This window comes from Peromyscus eremicus, chromosome 18 (assembly GCF_949786415.1).
Source record: "Peromyscus eremicus chromosome 18, PerEre_H2_v1, whole genome shotgun sequence".
Taxonomy (NCBI): Eukaryota; Metazoa; Chordata; class Mammalia; order Rodentia; family Cricetidae; genus Peromyscus; species Peromyscus eremicus.
In genome coordinates, this window is record NC_081434.1 from 28479637 (window position 1) to 28500808 (window position 21172).

The following is a 21172-nucleotide window of genomic DNA, read 5'->3' on the forward strand; positions in this document are numbered from 1 at the left end:
GCAGGAGGATCAGAAGTTCAAGGTCATCCTTGGCTACATAGCAAGTCTGAGGAGAGTCTGGGATTCATGGGACCCTGTCTCAAAAGGAAAAAAAAAAAAAATCACTCATGCTTCTGGTGTAAAGGAACAGGACTTATGGACAGGGAAAAGTGTGAGGCTGCAATTTAGGAGACAAGCGTTTTCTTTTCAGCTCAAGATTTTAAAAGGAGGAGTGTCCATGTGTCCAGGGAACCGCTTGTGTCCTTGTACAGCAGACAGGATGGGTCCCCGGGAGCCTTATCTTTTCCAGTTTGTTCATATGCAGTTAATGCACAATAGTGCTGACACCACTTCTGAATCCTTTCTGGTTAACACATCTTACACAGTCAAGCAGGAAACCTGACTTTCTAAATACCCTATCTGAACTGTCCAGTAAGGAAAAGAATCATGTTTATGTAACTATCACATAGGAATGTGCACATAGGAATATTAATTCTATGGACTAAAATCATCAGAATCCGTTTGCAAAAATAATTAGGCATACATTTTATTGCATGTCTTAATCAACAGTACAAATACCACCAACAAAAAGAGTCACTGCTCAAAATACATAAATCTGAACCTCAGCTTTGTGCTCATTCAAAAAATATTATTAAAATAGCAATTCAAAAAGACAAGTCAAATCTAAATTTTACTCATTAAAACCAAGATACTAAAACAACTAAGAGTAAACAACTTAAACTCTTGCCTAGAATGTTTTAATCTGCTAACATCAACGTACACGAAAGTGCCTACTATTGGCTGAGTAAACACATTTTCCCTTACAAACGAAATATTTAAAGTTATAGAAAGCCTTCTAATGACCTTCATATTATCATTTTTTAATAAGAAAACAACTGCTAAGCTGCTTATGTAGATAATCTATTCACAGGACTGGCCAGTAAATGACAAAATGGAAACTCCTTGCCTATCAAATACTTTCATAACATTTAATTTAAGCATGTAAATTCGCTTAAAAGATCAACCCCCAACTATCTACAGCAAAATAGAGAACTTGGGCAGGTAACAATAAATTGAAAATAAGAAGTGAAAGAATATTTTGCATGTTTCATTATGGTGTACTTTTGTAATGAAATTGGAATACGCCCACATATAAAAACACAACTCTAGTTTCCTTTGTTATGAATTATGGATATAAATAAGCCACCAGCCTAACAAGTCATAACCACCAATATAGAGAAAAAAGAAAACACTCAGAATTAAACACTCTAGTCTTAAAGGCTTTTTCCTTTTTTGATAGGGGTATCAAGGTACTAAATAAAAGTAATTTCAATAGTCACTTCCGGAATATATCCATTTTCATTCTCTCATATGATAGGGGGCTGACAAGAACAAAAAGGCAAAAAGAAAAATTCTGCAAAAAAGTAAAAAAAAAAAAAAATTGTTCTCAAGAGGACATGGGCAAGGCCAGAGTGCATTTAGGAGAACTTCTCTCTGAATGGATACTTTTATATATTTTCCTCTAATAAAACCCAGGGTCAGGTACTGCCCACAGAATCTAGACAAATCTTCCACAAACTTTAAAGGTTGCCGGATAACTTATAGAACAGCAGTAACAGATTTTCATTCCAAGAGTCAATGAGAACGAAACGGTCACACGTACACACAAGCTTTAATGTTTTGAAATGGTCACCCGAAACAAGTTACTTAAATTCAGGGTTTACAAAGTTCCCTCTCTCCATCCAAGCTGTCAAGTGAACAGTGAAAACAATTTTCTTGTGAATTCCTGAGGACTGGTTCTCTGCAGAGCAACACATTTTTCATACCACAGTCAAGAAGCTGAGACTCACTCCCAAATTTACCCTGTGATTTCTGAATAAAATGTTAGTAGGGAACCAGTAAATGTCTTAAAATGTTTTTACTTCTGAAATAATTTAGTTTGGGAAATATTTATACGCTTAGTCAAAGAATTACTTTGAAAGTTTAAAACTTTTAAAAGACACAATCAGTTCAACAACTGTCAAAATAAAATGACTATACAACTGACTATAATAACATCCACGGAGAGACACACCACTTCAGGTGAGTTCAGCTCCCGGAAGTTTAAAACTGGCTTCTCTGTCTTCAGCACTGAACATTCCTCAGCTGCTCAGCACTACCTATGTTCAAAGTAAGGACACAAAAGAGTCCCTAGAAGTGACAGTGGATGCGCAGGGGACAGGAGGATGTACAACTGATCTTTCAGATCGAAAGGGATCCTCAAGAACCAATCCATGGGGAAACTGAGGCCCAAGCAAGATAAGGCACTCAGCCGAGGTCATCCTTCCGCTGAGCCAGTTGTTCACCCACCGTGAGAGCTCCCAGGCTGCCAGGTGTTGGCAATGAGCTTGAAGGCAGCCATCACCACCTACCAGTGCAGGCTTTCCCCCCTCGCAGTCTTAAGATACATCGTCCAAATTTCCAGGTGGGCAAGAACTCATGAGGAGCTGAACACTCTTTGCAGAACTGGGCCCACTTTCAGGTTCACACATTTCAGTAAACACACTGGGGGTTAGCTTCAGAGGTCTCAATGGTGTTTACTTGAAATGATTAGGCATTTAACAAAGGGAGGCGCAGTATTCTGAGTCCCGTTCTAGTACATTCAAACCTTAAGGAAGTGCAATCAGAAAATGCCCTATACTCACAAACAAGTTCACGGAGAGGACAGCTTACAGAGTCAGAGTGATGTGAGGTATTGATATATAGGTCAGTTCAGTCCAATAGCTCACGTGTACAAAGAACGGAATGTCAATGTCTCACCATTTCATTTTGGCCTGAGTCAAGGTTTCTGAGCAGACTTGCATTCCAAACTTGCATGCAGACTAATACCCTCTGCCAATGAAAAACATATATCGACACCAGGCCTTTTCCTCAAGATCAAATTCGCCCAACTTCTACTTGATCAAAGACAAATTAGTTTTTAAAAACCTCAAATTTAATGTGCTGCCTAAAAGAAATTCAAATCCTACAAAATCAAAATAGTAATAGTTCTAGTTACACATTCACAAGTTTTGATAAAAAGAAAAGGACAGGCAGTGAATTTACCAATTAGCATGATCATACCCCATTTTGCTTGGACTTTTACATTCTTTAGTATTAAGTCTTGAACTTAAGTGTGTATTTCGTGGTGCTGTGGATCAGACACAGGGTCTTGCCTATGCTGCTGAGCTACACCCACAGCCCACACTTAAGGGTTTTGTGCATCTCAATTCACAGCAGCTTCTTTAAAAAGAAGGAGGGGACCACATGGACAAAGCTTTTAAATAAAACAGCCCGCGAAGAAAGAAGGCACTTTAAGATACTGAGCAGTGCACCAGTTTCAGAGTGATATCCCCAGAAGAACCGTGGCTTTCCAGTGTTCTCTCGGCCAAGCTGCTGGGTGACTTCTGGGAAAAATGCAATCATCACTGGGCACTTTTGACTTTCCAGAAGCTACTGTCAGCTCCCCCAAAGAAGATGCCGTCCTGCTCATCTATCTCTCAAAACTCCAGAGCTGATTTTTATCAAGGGCATTACAAGTTTTCATCTGTACACTGGGTCGGCCTTCAGCTGTCCGGAAAGCACTAAGACACAGTCCTGTGTGAGGGTGAAAAATAGTTCCGTCTTCTTTAAAATGCCAGATGATGTTTACTGGAGTGGGGAGACCATCTTTGGGACAGTTCTGCATCCCTACGTGATTCTTTTGTTCGGGGACCTCCGCACATAACTCGGTCACAGAATTAAATCTGATTTCTTTGTTGGAAGTGTACTCAAAAAACTGATTGCCTCCTTGACCGTGGCAGCCAAACAAGGAAAGGTTAGCACCCGTGGGGTTGTTGTCAGGCGCATTATAATCTAAGCACTCGGAAGAGATGCCCATACTGCGAATAGCCCCGTGCCAGCCAGGTCTATCCTCAGGGACGTGTAAGTTAGAAAACACGTTTTTCAAATACCAGTCGAAGCTCTTGCATTTCAACCGCTCCCTCAGTAACTTTCTTTCAGAAATATCACCGTAGGCCTCTTTCCGAGCTGGAGGGTTCCGGTTATAGAAGTGTTCTTTGTATTCATCCATCCAGACTTCGGCTGCCCTGGCAGTATTCTGTAGGAAATTGGGGCGCGCGTATGGCGCCCGCTTGGGGAACACATGGCCCACGTGAGAACATGGGTGGATCTCCAGTTTGCCACCACATTGCCAAACCCTGAAAGACAGCTCAAGGTTTTCCCCTCCCCAGACTTCCATCCCGGTGTCGTATGTTCCCAGGTACTGAAAATACTTCTTGCTGACAGCAAACAGTCCCCCTGCCATGGTGGGTGACCGGATGGGGTCAATTCTTGATGTCCGCCTGTCCCTTTCATGTTTGGGGACAGAATGCCACTGGAATGTTAACCGCCAATCAAACCCACCAATCATGGGCTCCCCAGTCTGCATGTAGAATTCGAAAGTATTCCAATCGATTGTATCAATAACAGGGCATACAATTGCCGTTTCATCTGTACTAATCCTTTCTAAAAGGGGTTCCAACCAGCCAGTGTTACACTCACAGTGGCAGTCCAGGAACGTGAGGACATCCCCGGTAGCGAAAGTGGCCCCAATGAGGCGGGCTCGGACCAGCCCCTCTCTCTTATTGGTTCTAATCAAGCGAACTCTCTCGAGATTGCTGATGTAAGTTTCAAGCTGTCCCTTCAAATAAACTCTATCACTCAAGTCATCGACCAAGATGATCTCCTTCAAAAGCACCGCAGGAGACGTTTCTAAAACGCTGTGAATGGTTCGAAGCAGAGTGGACCAGGCTTCATTATAGAAGGCGATGACAACGGAGGTGGTGGGAAGCGACCTGTAGTGGAACTTCTTGGCTTTACACTCAGGCATTCTTTTATCCTCTATGTGGCGGTGCAGGGAGATCTTGTCACTGACGTAAATATTGATGGCATATCTCTCAATGAGTTCCTCTTGCTGCTTCAGTTCACCCTCGCTGAGCTGGAGTTTGCTTGCTCTCCCCCATTCCCCAAGAGCATGGGAATCTGCAGGGGGCTTTAAGTAAAGAGGCTGAGACAAATCCTCTTCCCTGGTCTCAAGGTCTGAGAGCCGCCTTGGCCCCAGCTCCCTGGCCTGGCCGGCTCCTGGGGAGGCATACAAAGTGGAGACTGAGAGCTCCACCAGGATGTAAGCCAGTGTTAAAAGCGCCAGCAGCAGGCAGCTCTTGCCTGCCCAGGTCCACCTCACGGCCATCCGGATCCTCGCGGGTCGTGCGTAGACGCGGCCAAGCCAGCCAGCACGCTGGGGAAGGGCTGCGGAGCCTGCAGCTGGAGTTCCCGGCTCAGGTAGGGGCGGACTTCCACCCAGGTCCCTCCTTTCATGTAGGCGCTCGGCTCCGTCCCGGACACCGGAGTTTCCCAGGGGTCACTTGAGACCCCCCCCACACACACACCTCGCTCCTCGGCCTCCCTCTGGTGCAGCTCAACTGCTCGGTCCCCACTTCCTCCTGCTCGCCTCAGAACTTTTCACAAACTCTCCGGCCAATACTCCACCCTCCCCGGGCCGATCGCAAACCCCTCCCCTTCCCACTCACTCCTCCTGGTGGTTAGTTCACGAAAGTTGTCTGTCAGGCCCAGACCGGCGACGTCGGTACTGAGCAGAGGGACCAAGAGTGGGGCCCGGGGCGCCCCATCGCGCCTGGCTCCCTCGGACAGGGACGAAGGAGAAGGAAAGAAAGGTTTTCTTTCAACCAAGTGAGCTTTGGTTACCGTCACAAAAAGAAAAGAACCAAACAAGACAAAAAAAAAAAACCCAGAACAACAACAACAACAAAAAAAAAAAAAAAAAAAAAAACCAACAAAAACTTACCAAGTTGTTTGCAGTTGGGGCTGAAGCCCACGGAGGTGATCGCAGCTTTGTGACCTTTAAAATAACGTTCCAGAATCGGGTCCTCCTAGGATGGAAAGTTGTCAAGTCTGAAAGCAGGTGCAGAATTCGGAACTCTCTTCGGGCATCAGAGGTCAACGTTGCTTGTCATTTCCTCGCCCCCCTCCTCCCCCTCCGCCCCCGAGACCGGAGAGGACCCCCGGCTCATCGGTGGGCAGCGAGGGAGGCGAGGGCATCACCTCCGGGGTGACAGGCTCAGGAACTGCCCCTGCCACCCCCTTCCAACCGGAGGACCCCCCTCCCCGGCCCCCCGACATCAGCCCCAGGCTCGCAGCCGGGGGTGCCGCCCCGGCCCGCCCACCGCGCCGGGGAGCCGCCGGTGCACGCCGCTGACTCCCGCGCCCTTTAAACCTCCCAGGTGATTCTGACGCAGGCGTGGCGCGGAGACCGGCCGGGGAGGCGCAGGGGAGGATCCGAGAGCCGGGATCCCCGGGATCCCCGGAGCAGAGCTCACCGCCCCGCTTGGGGCACGGCGCTCCCGCTCGCTGCCAGGCAAAGGCGCCGAGCGAACGAATTATTCGTTCGTTCGGCCGAGCTCCCGGGCCGGGGCTGCCCACAGCCGCTGTGGTCCCCTAACCTGGCCCCGCCGCCGTGAGATCGGCTCAGACAGCGGCGGGGACCTTACCGGGGCGGAGGCCATGCGGGGAGCGGGCAGCTCCCGGGGCCGGCGGGAGCCAGGGAGGGGGGACCGTACGGCGCCCGGAACCGTCCGCCCCGAGCGCCGGCGCCTCCCGGTCACTACAACAACGGCGGGCCAATCAAAGCCCGCGCTCCAGGCGTGGCCAGACGAGCCCCGAGACGCCGCCCGCCCGCTCGCGCTTGCAGACGGCTGACGGCCGACGGCCCGGCGGGAGCGCGCCGCGGGGGCTCCCGCGCTCGCACACAGCCAAGCCCGCGTGCAGCCGAGGTAGCGGACCCCCCCGGGGGTTGCTGCGGGGAAGCGGGGAGTAAACCCGGGGAGCAATGGGATGCGGCGGCGGGGCGGGGCGGAGGTGAGCCGGTGATCGATGAGATCAGAGTTCTGTTACACCTTAAAGAGACCGCCGCCCAAAGCGCTCCAGCTGATGCCGGGACACCGGAGAGGGAACTTTGATGTTCAGGCAAGCTAGTTAGTTACGTGTAACAGTGAATTCAGAGGAGCTTAGGTTCCTGGCGGAAGACTTGGTTTTGTTTAGTGACAGTTTTTGCACGTGGTAGAGATACAAATGCTGGCAGCACAGGATGGATGAACATTGTATTTAAATGTTCACCCCGTTATTTGCTGTATGTTGTGTTCTCATCTGCGTGTTTACATACGCTTTGTGAAACTCACACATATTTTGAAGTCGTCAGAAGGTTTGGAGACATATGCTTTAAAGTTACTAGACCACATGGTTACTATAACGGTTTCCACTCTCGGCTTTCTTACACATAGTGTCTATCACTTGTGCTTGGGCAGCATGAGGTTGGTAAAGCTACAAAATGTCGATGGCCATTTATAAAAGAGAGGCCACATCTAGATGGTTCTTCAAAGCCCTTGACACCAAACGATAACAAACCCTGCCCTGAGGCGTAAAGGACTCATCTGAAAATTATATATGAAACAAAAATTCTTGGCAACAAAATGTCATGATAACTGGTAAGAAACATGTTCCATGTAAATGAAAGATGTCTTAATTACAGGTTCTCCAACTGGCTGTATTGTGATTACATTTAGTCTTAACCACTATGTAGCAATTAAGTAGGTCCAGAATGACTGCAATACAATATTAGTTTGACATACTGGTGGGTGGTTGTTAAATGTCTTTTGTATGTTTGACCCCAAGGGCTAAAACAAACAAACAAAAAAAACAACACATGGGTGGGGGGCCAATATTTTCCCTGCCCTCAAGAACTTGCCATTCTTGGGCTGGGCTGTAGCTCAGTTGGAGAGTGCTTGCCTAGCATGAACTAAACCCTTGTGTCTCTTGTATCTACCTACCCCCAGCACCACACCAACCCAACCAGGCATTGGTGAGTTAGAGGCAGGAGGATCAGAAGTCCAGGGTCATCCTTGGCTACAATGTGAGTTTTGTGCCAACCTGGGATACATTGACTCTGTTAACCAATACTAAAAGCAAACAGCAACAAGGAGGCCTCAGTATTCTAACTCCAGGAGTCTCATATTTTAATATTTTAATGCTGGTTGGGGGGAGGAGATCTGTTGCCAGAGATGCTGATCCAACATTTATGGGGCAGGACCTAGAGCCCTACCTATATAACAAACTCCTTGGGAGATTGCTATGGGAGTCTTGACTGTGTACATGAAAAATGTTGCTCTAATAGAGGAAATGATGTGTTCAGAGTTTTGCTGTGATGGAAGGCAGTGGTGCAGTTCATCTGGCTAACAGGCATAAGGACATGGATTTGATCCTCAACACTTAAACACACAGAATCAGTTCCTACCCTACCCCATGTGTGTAACAGAGGGAGAGGAGGGAGGGAGAGGTGAAGAAGGGATGGATGGAGGGAGGGGAGAGAGAGAGAGAGAGAGAGAGAGAGAGAGAGAGAGAGAGAGAGAGAAAGAATAAGATAAGAATTGTATGAGAACTGGTACTGGCAACCTGCTACTTTGCCATTCTATGGTTCACCTTTTTAAAATGTTTAATGTTGGATGCTGATGAAAATGTAAAAATGGTACATAGCATTGTGAAAAATAGTCTGGCAATTACTCAGAAATTAAACAATTTACTTATGATCCAGCAAAGCATGGACCAAACATCTATATTCACCAGCATTTATAGCAGAATTATACAAAGTAGCCTCAACCTAGAAACAACTAAGTATCCAACAGATTAATAGGTAAATATTTATACATAAAAGGAATATTATGTGGCCATAAAAACAAATGAAATTTGATACATGCTTCTAGATGCAAGCAAGTGAATAAGCCAGACATAAATAAAATCATGTTGTGTGATTAAATTTGCATTAAATAGCAGAATAAGCAGATGCTTATTTCTGATATATTTGATCATAGTGAAATAATGTCAGAAACAGGAGAAATTAAGGCTTCAGGAACTCACATAGCTATGTCTAATTTGGGGCACATCACATTAAAAGGAAGAAGATTGGAGAGATTAACTCAAAAGAAAAGAGGATACAAGTATAAAATTTGTTCTGATCATCTAAGTAATGTTTTTGAAATCTTCAATTTATCCCAAATGAATGTTTTTTTAAAGATAAACAAGAAAGCCAGGAGACAAAGCAAGTTCTGAAAGCAGATGTATCACTGCAAACCATCCCTATATCTGTGGTAGGTATTCCACAGCTACTTGTTGAGTTCCCGTATTATCAATCATCTATTGCCATAATAGACAACTATAACTGTCAGAGGCAGACAAAAGTGGACTGTTATTTACTTCATTAATAGACAAGACATGCTCTAAATAGATAAAAGACAAAAGCCCTAGGGTATAGCCTGCTACGGTTACTTTACTAAATGTTCATGCTGTCAAATTGCCTTCTAAGCATTTATGCTTATACCAATAAGCCTGGGCTACTCTCAACATTGGTTAGATGCTGTGGAATAATCCTCTTGTACACTGTGAAGATTTGTCACTTGAATTGTTTTTAATAAAACGCTGATTGGCCAGTAAGCAGCCAGGCAGGCAGTATAGGTGGGACAACCAAACTAAGGATGATGGGAAAGAGAAGGGTGGAGTCAGGAGTCACCAGCCAGCTGCACAGGGAGCAGGAGATGAATGTGTCATGCTAATAAAAGTACCGTCATATGGCAAAGCATAAATAGAAATATGGGTTAACTTAAAATGTAAGAGCTAGTTAGTAATAAGCCTGAGCTATTGGCCGAGTATTTGTAACTAATATAAGCTTCTGGGTCGGTTATTTTGGATCGGGCGGTCAGGATAGGAAACGTCCATTTACAGTTAGAGAAGCTGCTTTTTGCAGTTGACAGCAGTCAACACAGAGACCCGTAACTGGTCAAAGTGCTGAGAATAAGAATCTATGAGTGCTTTTTCCTAAACAGGAAGGACCCCATCCCAAGCCCAAGCATTCAGGAACATTGCAAAAGAGGAGCCAGAGGATAAGGATGAGGAGTGCTTTGACATGCAGTCTTCTGGCCACAGCAAGCCTATTGCACATGCACAGCAGCTGCAGTTACCTTTGCAGAATCAAGCTGGTCCGAATTCTAGCATGGATGTTGGTGGTGCTCTGTAGACCCCACCCCCAAACTGAGGAGCTATAGGCAATTGGTAGATAAAAGGGAAGATCATTCTTCTTTGAGAGTGTGGCCACTAGTTGGATCTTCCAGTCGATGGTCCCACACCCATGCACATATGGGCAGCTCCCACTGGACTTGGTAGATTATTAATAAAGATGTGAAGTTGGGAGAAGGACCTATTGGGAGGGTTGTAGGGGGAAAATGGGAGGTAGGTATGTTCCATAGTATACATATATGATTTTCCTACAGAGTAAAAATGTAATAAGAATATTATTGTCTTACCGGGTGGTGGTGGAGCTCGCCTTTAATCCCAGCACTCGGGAGGCAGAGCCAGGCAGATCTCTGAGTTCGAGGCCATCCTGGTCTACAGAGCGAGATCCAGGACAGGCGCCAAAATGACACAGAAAAACCCTGTCCTGAAACACCAAAAAAAAAAAAAAAAAAAAAAAGAATATTATTGTCTCATCACCCAAAGTTGACCTTAAAACCTTTGTCATATTCCCAAGAACAAAACAACACAAGATTGTCACATCCTATGATGCTCCCTACAGCTACATGCCCTTCTAAGTACCTGCTCACATCTTGACATTTAACCATCATCATAATCACGTTAGAGACTCTTATATTTCCATTTGAAGTACAAAGACATTGTTTCTAGCCCAAGGCACACTGCTCAGAAACGGGAGAGCTAAAAATTTTTAGGCATTCAACCATCCAAACTGCAAAGTCGCGATGCCTCTCGTATGATGGCAAGCTTTTGTTTTCAGTTTTTATTTTTGTTTTGAGACAGGGACCTCACTGCATAGCCTACGTTGGCCTCAAACTCAAGATTCTCTTGCTTCTGTCTCCTGAATGCTGGGTTCTCAGATACATGCAACATTGGGCTTAGCCTCACAGTTTCGTGCATATTGTAAATATACAGAGTTGTGTCCGGTGAGGCCAGCATGATGGCTCAGAGTGTAAAGGCGCTTGCTGACAAGCTTGGCAGCCTGAGTGGAAGGAAAGACCCAGCCCCTACTGGTTGTCCTCTGACCGCCACATGAGCTCTCACGGCAGGTACATTCCCCGCTCCAGTCAATTTTTAAAAATTGTATACTAGCCATGGTTTTAATAAGTTGGGCCAAGATTAAAAAAGCAAACTCTCACTTACATTCATCCAGCAGCCCTCATCTCTTGCTCTATGCCGTCCCTCCTGTAAGCCCTTCCCATGTTTGGTTTTTCTTCTCCCAACTCTCTCTGCCAGCAGCAAAAGCTCATAGGTAGACACCGAGAAACACAGCCGAGGCCGTGAAGTGTTTTCTGCTCTCAAACCTGTAGGAGTTTGTCTGTGACCCACTTGCCACAGTGATTCTTTTGCACTTCACAAAATGTCAAATTTAGCATCGGCATGGAAGTAGCCACAGGCAGGGTGGATCAATATTTATAAGCCTACAAGGCATCACTGGGGACTGCATACTAGGTAGGGCGAAGCAGCCTTTACTTGGCTCTGATTTGCCAGGCCCCCCTCAGACTAGGTATTAAATGTGTCTGCTTGAGCCCTATAAAGGGTTGTTTTCAGTGTGGATCATTCCTAGGTTAGTGGCATTCCACTTTGGAAATTCAGGCACTTAACTGCCACCTACTGTTCATGTTACTGTACGGCACTTGCATTAAACAGCAGTTCATAGGCAGCGAGTGGTACTGCCTTCTTGATACAAGTGCTCCCAGAGTGTGGGAGACTGTATAGACAGGGAAAAACACGAGCTAAATGTGAATCATTAAAGCGTTGCACACATCTTGGGAGGCTGTGGATGATCTGTGTCAACGTTCAGTCTCCAAATCTTACCGATTATATCCTCCTAGGTATTCCTGTCTCCCCATTTTCTGTCCCTCTGGTACCCGCCACAGAGGTGGTGATATGCTCTGGAATTAGGTGTTCATCCTCTATTTCCTAGAATATTTTTGTAACCGTAATGTGCTTTCTGACGTCAAGGCTTTCTCTTTCTGTTTACCTTATTTACTGACAGAAGCTACCACCAGTGCTGCTTGCTAAAAGTAGATTCCCAAGCCCCACCCCGCCCCCAATCAGAGGTTTTGATATAGAAAGTCTGGTGTGAATCCCAGAACTTCACATGTTGCAAAGCAAACTTCCTGGGCAATTATAAGTTGCATTACCATCGGGGAACTCTATGCATACTGGATATGGATCTTTAAAAATGCCTCAAACCCAACTCGTTTTTTTTCCCTGTCTCATCACACATACTCTGGGGCTAGGATGTAAGCCATTGCGACCCATTCTATGCACTCTGACTCTGGAGGCTTTGCCAGGAGCTTCCTGAAGCTGAAAATGCCCGTGCCGCCATTCTTTCCAACTTGCACACGAGGAGACCAACACCAGGACCTAGAAAGATGTGTTTATGTGAAGTGATCTTCTCCCAGCCCGTACACCCTACAATACATAGATAGCCCTTCTCCCATTTCCTTTGTGTCCCCTTACTGTGTTATGTACAGTTCCACTCGGCACGGTTTATGCTGTTGCGTTATATCTGTATCACGTTGTGTGTCTACCAGCTGCCATTGTGGTGGAGGGCCAGTCAAGACCGGCTGTGCTGCTTTTGTGTTGGCATTATTCTGCAGCCTCTCAGCCCCTGAAAAACAGTAGAGGCCTTAACGTCATTTAAAGAAGTAGGATACGTTACGTGAAAATGATTAATGGGAAACCAGTCAGTACAAAATTAAATCATGTCAAGTTATGCACAGTCCCTAGTAAATATTGGAAAGATGCAAGTATCAACCATATTGTTGTGACCATATTGTACCTTTACAGCCTCAGCTATGCATAAGACATCTGACTGGTCTCTGGAGCTGTTCTTAGGAAAGATTTTATTGGAGAAGGGGTTTTTCAGTAATCATTTTAAAAGTTGTGCTTGACAAGGGTTAGATCATGAAAACACTGGGAATGATGACTGATGAGAAAGGAGCTTCCTTTAAGATGTTCTGGAATTAGTGACTAATGAATATGCTGAAAATACTTAGTGGGTTTTAGAACCTTCATTTATCTATCTATCTGTCTGTCTGTCTGTCGATCCATCCATCCATCCATCCATCCATCCATCCATCCATCCATCCATCCATCCATCCATCTATCTATCTATCTATTGACAGGGGTTTGTTTTTATAGCCTTGGCTGTCCTGGAACTCACTCTGAAGACCAGACTGGCCTCAAACTCAAAGACCTGCCTGCCTCTGCCTCCAGAGTGCTGGGATTAAAGGCGTGTGGTACCATGTCCAGATCAGAATCTTTTTAACAATTGGTTGCAATAGATTTTTCAGAGTTCTACCCACAGTTGAAATTTCAGTGGGTCTGGTATAAGGCTCCCAGTATTTTGTATTTATACTAGTGCAGATCCCCAAATGGAATGCTTATGCTATGGGTGACTCTTCCAGGGAAAACCAGTGGGCTAAACAGAAAGTAGGAGTAAGAGAAACAAAATAGAATAGAATTTGCCAGGACCAGGGGAAGTGGGAAGGACATTGTTAATGGGCATGGAGTTTCATTTTGTGGATGTGAAACCGTTCTGTAGATGGATGATGAGGCTTGTGCAGTATGACTGTACTTTTACATCACTGAAATATAATCACAAATTTGGTTGAAAATGTTGTGTGTCTTTTACTACCATAGAAAAGGAAGGGGGCTGGAGAGACGGCTTAGTGGTTCAAAGCACTGCAGAGGACCTGGGTTCGGTTCCCAGCACTCCTGTGGTGGTTACAACCACCTATAACTCCAGTCCCAGGGGACCCTTCTTCTGACCCTTGTAGGCACCAGACATACACATGGTACACAGAAATACATGCAGGCTAAAACACTCATCCATATAAATAAATAAATCAAAATTAGCAAGGGGCTGCTGAAAGGACAGACATCATTAAGGTGTTGTTCATGTGATGAGCTTCATTATGGTTGAGAACAAAAGAATGAGAGATTCTGCCCTGCTGGAGAAGTGTAAAGAAAAGAGAGAACATAATAACAGAGACATATTTGTGCAGGTGTGACTAGAAATGAAGTTAGAGGCCTACTACTGGATGTGCTGTCCTTGGTCCTGAACCGATAACACCTCGTTGCAAATGGTTCTCACCTATCCAGATAAATTAGTAACTCCTCCATAAGGCTTATCGTTTTAATATTAAACCCCATTGCTAAAGATGTTGTAGCTTTTTAATATCTCAGAAACAACAGGGTCACGTTTTCCTTAACCGATTTTATCTATTTTAAGTTTTACATTTTTTTATTCGCGTATGCAGGTGCGTGTGTGTCTGTCCGTGTGCAGGTGTGTGAAAGTTAAAAACAACTTGTGAGAATTAGTTCTCTCCCTTGTGGATTTCAGGGATCAAACTTCGGTTATCAGGCTTGCAGCAAGTACCTTAACCCTCTGAGTCATCTTGCCGAATCCTCTTAAAATTGTGTGTGTGTGTGTGTGTGTGTGTGTGTGTGTGTGTGTGTGTGTGATTTAGCAGTTTCACTAGGTTTCTACTTAAGGAATTCTCTCCCTCTTCCCACTAGGCAATCTTGCTTGCCTTCCCTTCCCATCCTAGTTAAGATGAGGCATTGGTACGTTGTGTGTGAGGCATCAGTAGCACTTGCCAAATGACTGTATAGAAGGTATGGGGGTGAAGGTGGAATGGGGGTGACTGTCAAATCTGTGCTAAAGAGTCACTCCTAAGGAGACTTCTTGGAACAACCTGTTGACCTTGGCCTCCTGTCCCAGGAGGCTTTGATGCTCTTGTCTCCAGAATTGCTGCATAGCTCACATTGCCTTCATTCTTACACCTTTTCAAAATATAGTGCCTCATTCTCTCTCATTCGACACTTCTATTTTTATTCAAAAGCTTGTGCCTTCCGGCTTTAAAAAAAAAAATGGAAATAATGGACTTTTCACCAAAGAAGGTACTTAACAGTTCCCATCTTAACCACTAGGGAGATGTAAATCAAAACCACAATGAGATATTGCATCACACCCCTTAGGGGAGTTATGATCACAAAGAGTTGATAATAAGAGCTGCTGGAGCTGTAAAAAGTCTGATGAGTTCTGATAAATTGCCTTTGTGGGTATGAAACAGTACAGTAACTGGACCTAGGAATGGAATGTCTAGGTCCCATGGAAGTATGTTTAATTTTTGTGCAACAGCTGCAAGTCCACAGGCTGTCTTCCTTGGTTATTAAAGTGTTAAAACATTTAAAAATATATACATAGCATATAAGTAAGCACTCACACTTCCAGGTTTCTGTTTGTGACAATCAGACACACACATCCACCTGGAAACAGACACTTGTTCATAGCAGCATTACTCACAATAGTTGGAACAAACCAAATGTCTTTGAACTGATCAGTAGCAAACAAAATGAGGTTCATACATACAGGGGAATACTATCTGGCAATAAAAAGAAATAAAGTACTGGTTAATGCTGCAGTGTGAGGGAAGCTTAAGAACATCATGTCAGAGATGACAGTAATATATGATTTCACCCATGTGGTGGTTTGAAGGAAAATACCCCCCAAAAGGGTCACCAGAAGTGCCACTATTATGAGGTATGGCCTTGCTGGAGTAGGTGTGGCTTTGTTAGAGGAAATGTGTCACTGGGGAGTGGGCTTTGAGGTCTCAGATGCTCAAGCCAAGCTAGTGGCTTACAGTCTCTTCCTGCTCCCTACAGATCTAGATGTAGAACTCTCAGCTCCTTCTCCAGTACCATGTCTGCCTGTATGTCACCATGATTCCCACCATGATGATAATGGACTAAACCTCTGAACTGTAAGCCAGCCTCAATTAAATGTTTTCCTTTATGGAAGTTGCTATGGTCATGGTGTCTCTTCACAGCAATAAAACCCTAACTAAGACAACCCCTGTGAAATGTTCAGAATAGGAAAAACTACAAAGACATAAAGTAGATTGGTAGTTGTCCCAGATAAGGGAAGGAAGGAACAGGGAGATACTTTGTGATGGCTATTCTTAGCTATCAACTTGACTACATCTGGAATTAAACCCAAAAATGGAGGGCACACTCGAGGGATTTTTGTTTAGTATGAAATGGGAAGATCCACTTTTAATCTGGATTTTTGAATTGGGAAGATCAGCTTCTAATCTGGATCTCTGAGGTGGGAAGACACACCTTTAATCCAGATCTTTTGAGGTAGGAAGACATCTCTAATATGGGCCATGCCATCTGCTGAAAGCCTATATAAGGGCATGGAGGAAGGAAGCTTTTGCTCTTTGCCTGCTTTTGCCTCACCAGAAAATCCTTCACTGGCATTAAAGCCTACTTCTTTGAGATCCGGGTGTATCCTGAAGACCAGATGAGACATCCAGCCTTGTGGAGTGAACAACTACTGGATTCTCAGACCTTTCATACATAATCAGCCATTGTTGGATTAGCTGACCTGCAGCCTGTAACTCATTGTGATAAATCCTCTTTCTCTCTATATAGAGATAAATGTTATAAGTTCTGTTACTCTAGAGAACCCTAATTAATACACACTTCTAATGAGAAGTGTTGGGATGCTGAAAATGTTCTGAAACTAATGGAAATGGGTTTGTAGCTTCGTGAATGTACTAGAAACTACTGATTCTAACACTTAAAAAATAAAATGTGACTTTCTTCAAAATAAGCAAAAATGATCACGTGTTTCTTACCAGAATATATTTTAGGTTCCTGATTAGACTTGGTTTGCAGCTCACGGTGTGATCAAGGAGTGGAACCTCTAAGACAGTGGTTGTCAATGTTTGGGTTGAGACCCCTTGGGGGGGGTGTCAAATGACCTTTCACAGGAATTGCCTAAGACCATTGGAAAACACAGGTATTTATAATTCATAACTGTAGCAAAATTACAGTTGTGACATAGCAATGAAAATAATTTTATGGTTGGGGGTCACCAAACAGGAGGAACTGTATTAAAGGGTCACAGCACTAAGGACATTGAGAACCGCTGTTCTAAGAGATAGGGTCTAGGGGTCACAGTGGTTCAGGGTGACCTCACATAACATTATGGGACCCTCATCTTTTCCTTGCTTTTGGTCTGTTCATAAAGCGAGCAGTTTTCCACCACATGTTCCCCACCCTGGTATACTGCCGTGTTACAGCCCCAAATCTTAAGAGCCAGTTGATCACACACTGGGAATTCCAAAACCATAAGCCAAACAAACCTCTTTTATTTATAAGTTGATTTTCTTGTGTATTTGTTACAGAAAGAAAAAGCCAATGGGTACACAGCCAGCGAGCCTTAGGGAAATGCCGCACACCATCCGAAGAATGTGCTGGACTCGCTTGTAGGGTTGTAGTACTATTTTTCTATCATTGTGGCTGCAGTCCCTGACAGAAACCTCTTGATAGAGGAAAAGTTTGATTTGGTTCACGGTTTCAGAGCATTTCAGTCCATAGCTCCTTGGACTTAGGCACTGTGACCCCTAGACCCTATCTCTTAGAGCAGGACATCGCAGTAGCCCAGGGCAACTGTTTGTATCACCACAGACCGGAAGCAGAGAGTGAAGCAGGAAGTGGAGTTGGGTAGACCCTTCAAAAGCCCACCCTGCTAGCTTACTTCCTCCAGCTGGATGTCACCTCTTAAGGATTTTAAAGTCTTCCAGAATATTGCCACCAGCTGGGAAACAAGTGTTCAAAATGAGCCTGCAGGGGACATTTTAGATTCAAAATATGGTGAGAACCATCACCAGGGTGTAAAACCACTGTCTTAATCTGCTCTTGGGTCTCGAATGTTCCCACCAAAACTCTCATTAAGATGTAATCCCTTCTGATCCATAGTCAGACGCATTATCCATTGCACCACTATAAGAGACCATGATAAATGAAGACCACATGAGAATAGGAAGAAGCCAAGTGCTAGAGAGGTCCACAGAAATCCACAAAGACACCTCCACAATAGAGTACTGGCAATGGTCGAGAGACAGCCCAAACTGACCTACTCTGGTGATCAGATGGCCAAACACCCTAACTGTTGTGATAGAACTCTCATCCAATGACTGAGGGAACTGGATGCAGAGATCCATGACCAGGCCCCAGGTGGAGCTCCAGGAGTCCAATTGGCGAGAAAGAGGAGGATTTGTATGAGTGAGAATTGTTGAGACCAAGATTGGAAAAAGCACAGGGACAAGTAGCCAAACGAATGGAAACACATGAGCTATGAACCAATAGCTGAGGAGCCCCCAACTGGATCAGGCCCTCTGGATAAGTGAGACAGTTGATTAGCTTGATCTGTTTGGGAGGCTCCCAGGCAGTGGGACCGGGACCTGTCCTTAGTGCATGTGCTGGCTGTTTGGAACCTGGGGCTTATACAGGGGCGCTTGGCTCGGCCTGGGAGGAGGGGACTGGACCTGCCTGGACTGAATCTACCAGGTTGAACTCAATCCCCAGAGGAGTCTTTGCCCTGGAAGAGATGGGAATGGGGGCTGGGCTGCAGGGAAGACGGGGGGGGGGGGGAATCCGTGGCTGATATGTAAAATTAAATTGAATTATAAAAAAAAATAAAGTTAGACTAAGGATAATCTCTAAAAAAAAAAAAAATGTCATCCCTGGTGAAGTCTGACGAAGGTGGAAATGGAACACCACTGTAGTCAGGAGTTAGCGCCCCTTTCCTCTCTGGGAAACACCTGCTAGACAGACACTTGCTTATAACCTCCTGCTCTTGCTTTAATACACTGCTCCTATCGCAGATTACTATACTAGATGAAATTGTAAGTAAGGATGGCTTGCAACGAGCCTGCCCTCATTTCAGGTAGGAGAACTCAGACCATCTTCGGTAGTTAGTGTTTAGCAGGAATTGGCTTTTTAACCTTTCATTTGCTGACATCCTAAGGTTTGGTTAAAAATTGCAAGAAAAGAATTTATATGTGTGTGTGTGTGTGTGTGTGTGTGTGTGCGCATGCACATGTATGCACACACATATATGGATCCCAGTGTGCCACTCCACATATGCGGATCAGAGTACAACTTCTGGGAACTGGTTCTCTTCTTCCACCACCCCCTTGGGTCCTGAAGATCAAACTCTGGTCATTAGGATTAGCAGAAGGTTCCTTAAGCTGCCAAGCCCCGTTTCTCCGGCCCCAGGGAAACATTCTTTTTGTTTGTTTTTGTTTTGTTTTTTCGAAACAGGGTTTCTCTGTGTAACAGTCTTGGCTGTCCTGGATCTCGCTCTGTAGACCAGGCTAGCCTTGAACTCACAGAGATCCGCCTGCCTCTGCCTCCCGAGTGCTGGGATTAAAGGAGTGTGCCACTGCTGCCTGGCCGCTGAGGGAAATATTCTTACTAGAGGAAGGAGAGGGACATGACGATACCTTGGTTTACCTAGCCCAGTGAACACAGAGCCTTAAGAGAAGAAAGGACAGAGGACACCAGCAGAAGCTGTTTGACGGTCAGGGCCCTGGAGGCAATATAGCAAGCTGAGTGAAGACTGATGCATCTTCCTGCCAGGTCTTCACAGCCCATAGCATTTTGGCACAGTCAAGACTACAGAGAGTTGACTTTGCCGAGTGGCTGGAAATTACCCAAATCACTCGGATAATTTAAATCAATGGCTCTTAACTAGAGACAATTTCCCCCACAGGGAATATTTGGCAATGTCTGGGAAATTTTATGTTGATCACTACTGTATGGGCGCTACTGGCATCTGGTGAATAGAGATCACAGAAACTGAAACACACTGAATGCCCAGCATAGCCAGTCAGCCCCCTCCCCCTCTCACTCCCCTCAGCTTCAGGTGTGAAGAGTGAGTTTGAGAAACCTGGATTTACACAACAGCACTTACTACAACCCTGCTCTTTCAATTCATTATTGTCATTCAATTCATTAAGTCAATTCATCATTGGTTGAATGCCTAGTGTCTCTAAGACTTCTAGGTCTTAAAAATCATGTCTTAAAGCCGGGTGGTGGTGGCGTGTGCCTTTAATTCCAGCATTTGGGAGGCAGAGCCAGGCGGATCTCTGTGAGTTCAAGGCCAGCCTGGTCTACAGAGTGAGTTCCAGGACAGGCACCAAAACTACACTAAGAAACCTTGTCTCGAAAAAAAAAAAAAATGGCGTCTTAAATTGGCATGAGATGTGGTTAGATATGACCTTTTCTCTTAAGATGCAGTTATTAAGGCCGGGCGGTGGTGGCACATGCCTTTAATCCCAGCACTCGGGGGGCAGAGCCGAGCGGATCTCTGTGAGTTCGAGGCCAGCCTGGTCTACAAAGAGAGTTCCAGGAAAGGTGCAAAGCTACACAGAAAAACTCTGTCTCAAAAAACCAAAAGAAAAAAAAAAAAAGATGCTGTTGTTAGATCATGGTGTGCATGTCACAGTGTCCACAGCATCTTGAATTCTTAAGATGGTACGGACATCTTCCTCAAAGTTTCTATCACATCTTCTTCAAAGCTGTATTGCATCTATTGAGAGCAGGAATTTTTGAAATCCTGCCTGGGGATGTGGAAGAGTAACCTATCGATACACTAGCTGACTTGTTTTACAGGTTATATCATTAATAATTGACTTTTCTCCTCCCACTGCTGAGGAGTGCTGCTGTCACATTTTCACATGCTGATCTTTATGATACATATTCAGAACAACAACAACAACGAAGTATATTAGCTTTGGTGAGCAAGCATTTCAAAGATAGGAAACCAGAGGCCCAGGAAGGCTCATTGACTTGCCCACCTCTGCTCAGCCTGTCAGGGAGAGACCAAAGCCTTTCGGGCTGGGTCCTCAGTCACCAAGGTGCAGTCGTACCCAAGCTGAGCTCAGTGAGACATGGTTATTGTTGGATCATCTTTCGGATCACATGTGTTTCTTGCAGATCATAGTTTTTGCCCTGGGCCCATATTGGTATTTTCTTCCCACAAACGGACCACACAGTTACATTAGGCCCTGAACAGTAGTAAGTGTGAGTACACACAGAAAATCCATTTTAGTAGCCATATGAATGACAAGTGAGGCAGACAGAGTTTCCAGAGGCAATATAGTCACCCTAACTCCAGTGCGTGAATTATCCTGGATAGAGTTATACCATTACTACTCTACTAATAATGAAA

The 21172-nt window shown here is 44.9% G+C and overlaps 2 protein-coding genes across 2 annotated transcripts in view; both read right to left on the bottom strand.

The window, feature by feature from the left end:
* Window positions 1-6599, bottom strand: part of Poc1b (POC1 centriolar protein B) — a 106329-nt gene extending 99730 nt beyond the window's left edge. The window contains exons 1-2 of the mRNA XM_059245649.1: window positions 6546-6599; window positions 5843-5927 (exon numbers count right to left, since the gene is read on the bottom strand). Coding sequence (XP_059101632.1) covers window positions 5843-5927; window positions 6546-6560 — 100 coding nt within the window. The 5' untranslated portion in view covers window positions 6561-6599. The remainder of the gene's footprint in view (window positions 1-5842; window positions 5928-6545) is intronic.
* On the bottom strand, window positions 1633-5410 carry Galnt4 (polypeptide N-acetylgalactosaminyltransferase 4). The gene has a single exon (XM_059245648.1). The coding sequence runs from the start codon at window positions 5225-5227 to the stop codon at window positions 3491-3493; it is 1737 nt and encodes a 578-aa protein (XP_059101631.1). The 5' UTR covers window positions 5228-5410; the 3' UTR covers window positions 1633-3490.
* Window positions 6600-21172: the final 14573 nt, after the last annotated feature.

Excerpts from the sequence above, each read along its gene's own strand:
- Galnt4 (XM_059245648.1), bottom strand. The coding sequence starts at position 5,227 with ATGGCCGTGAGGTGGACCTGGGCAGGCAAGAGCTGCCTGCTGCTGGCG.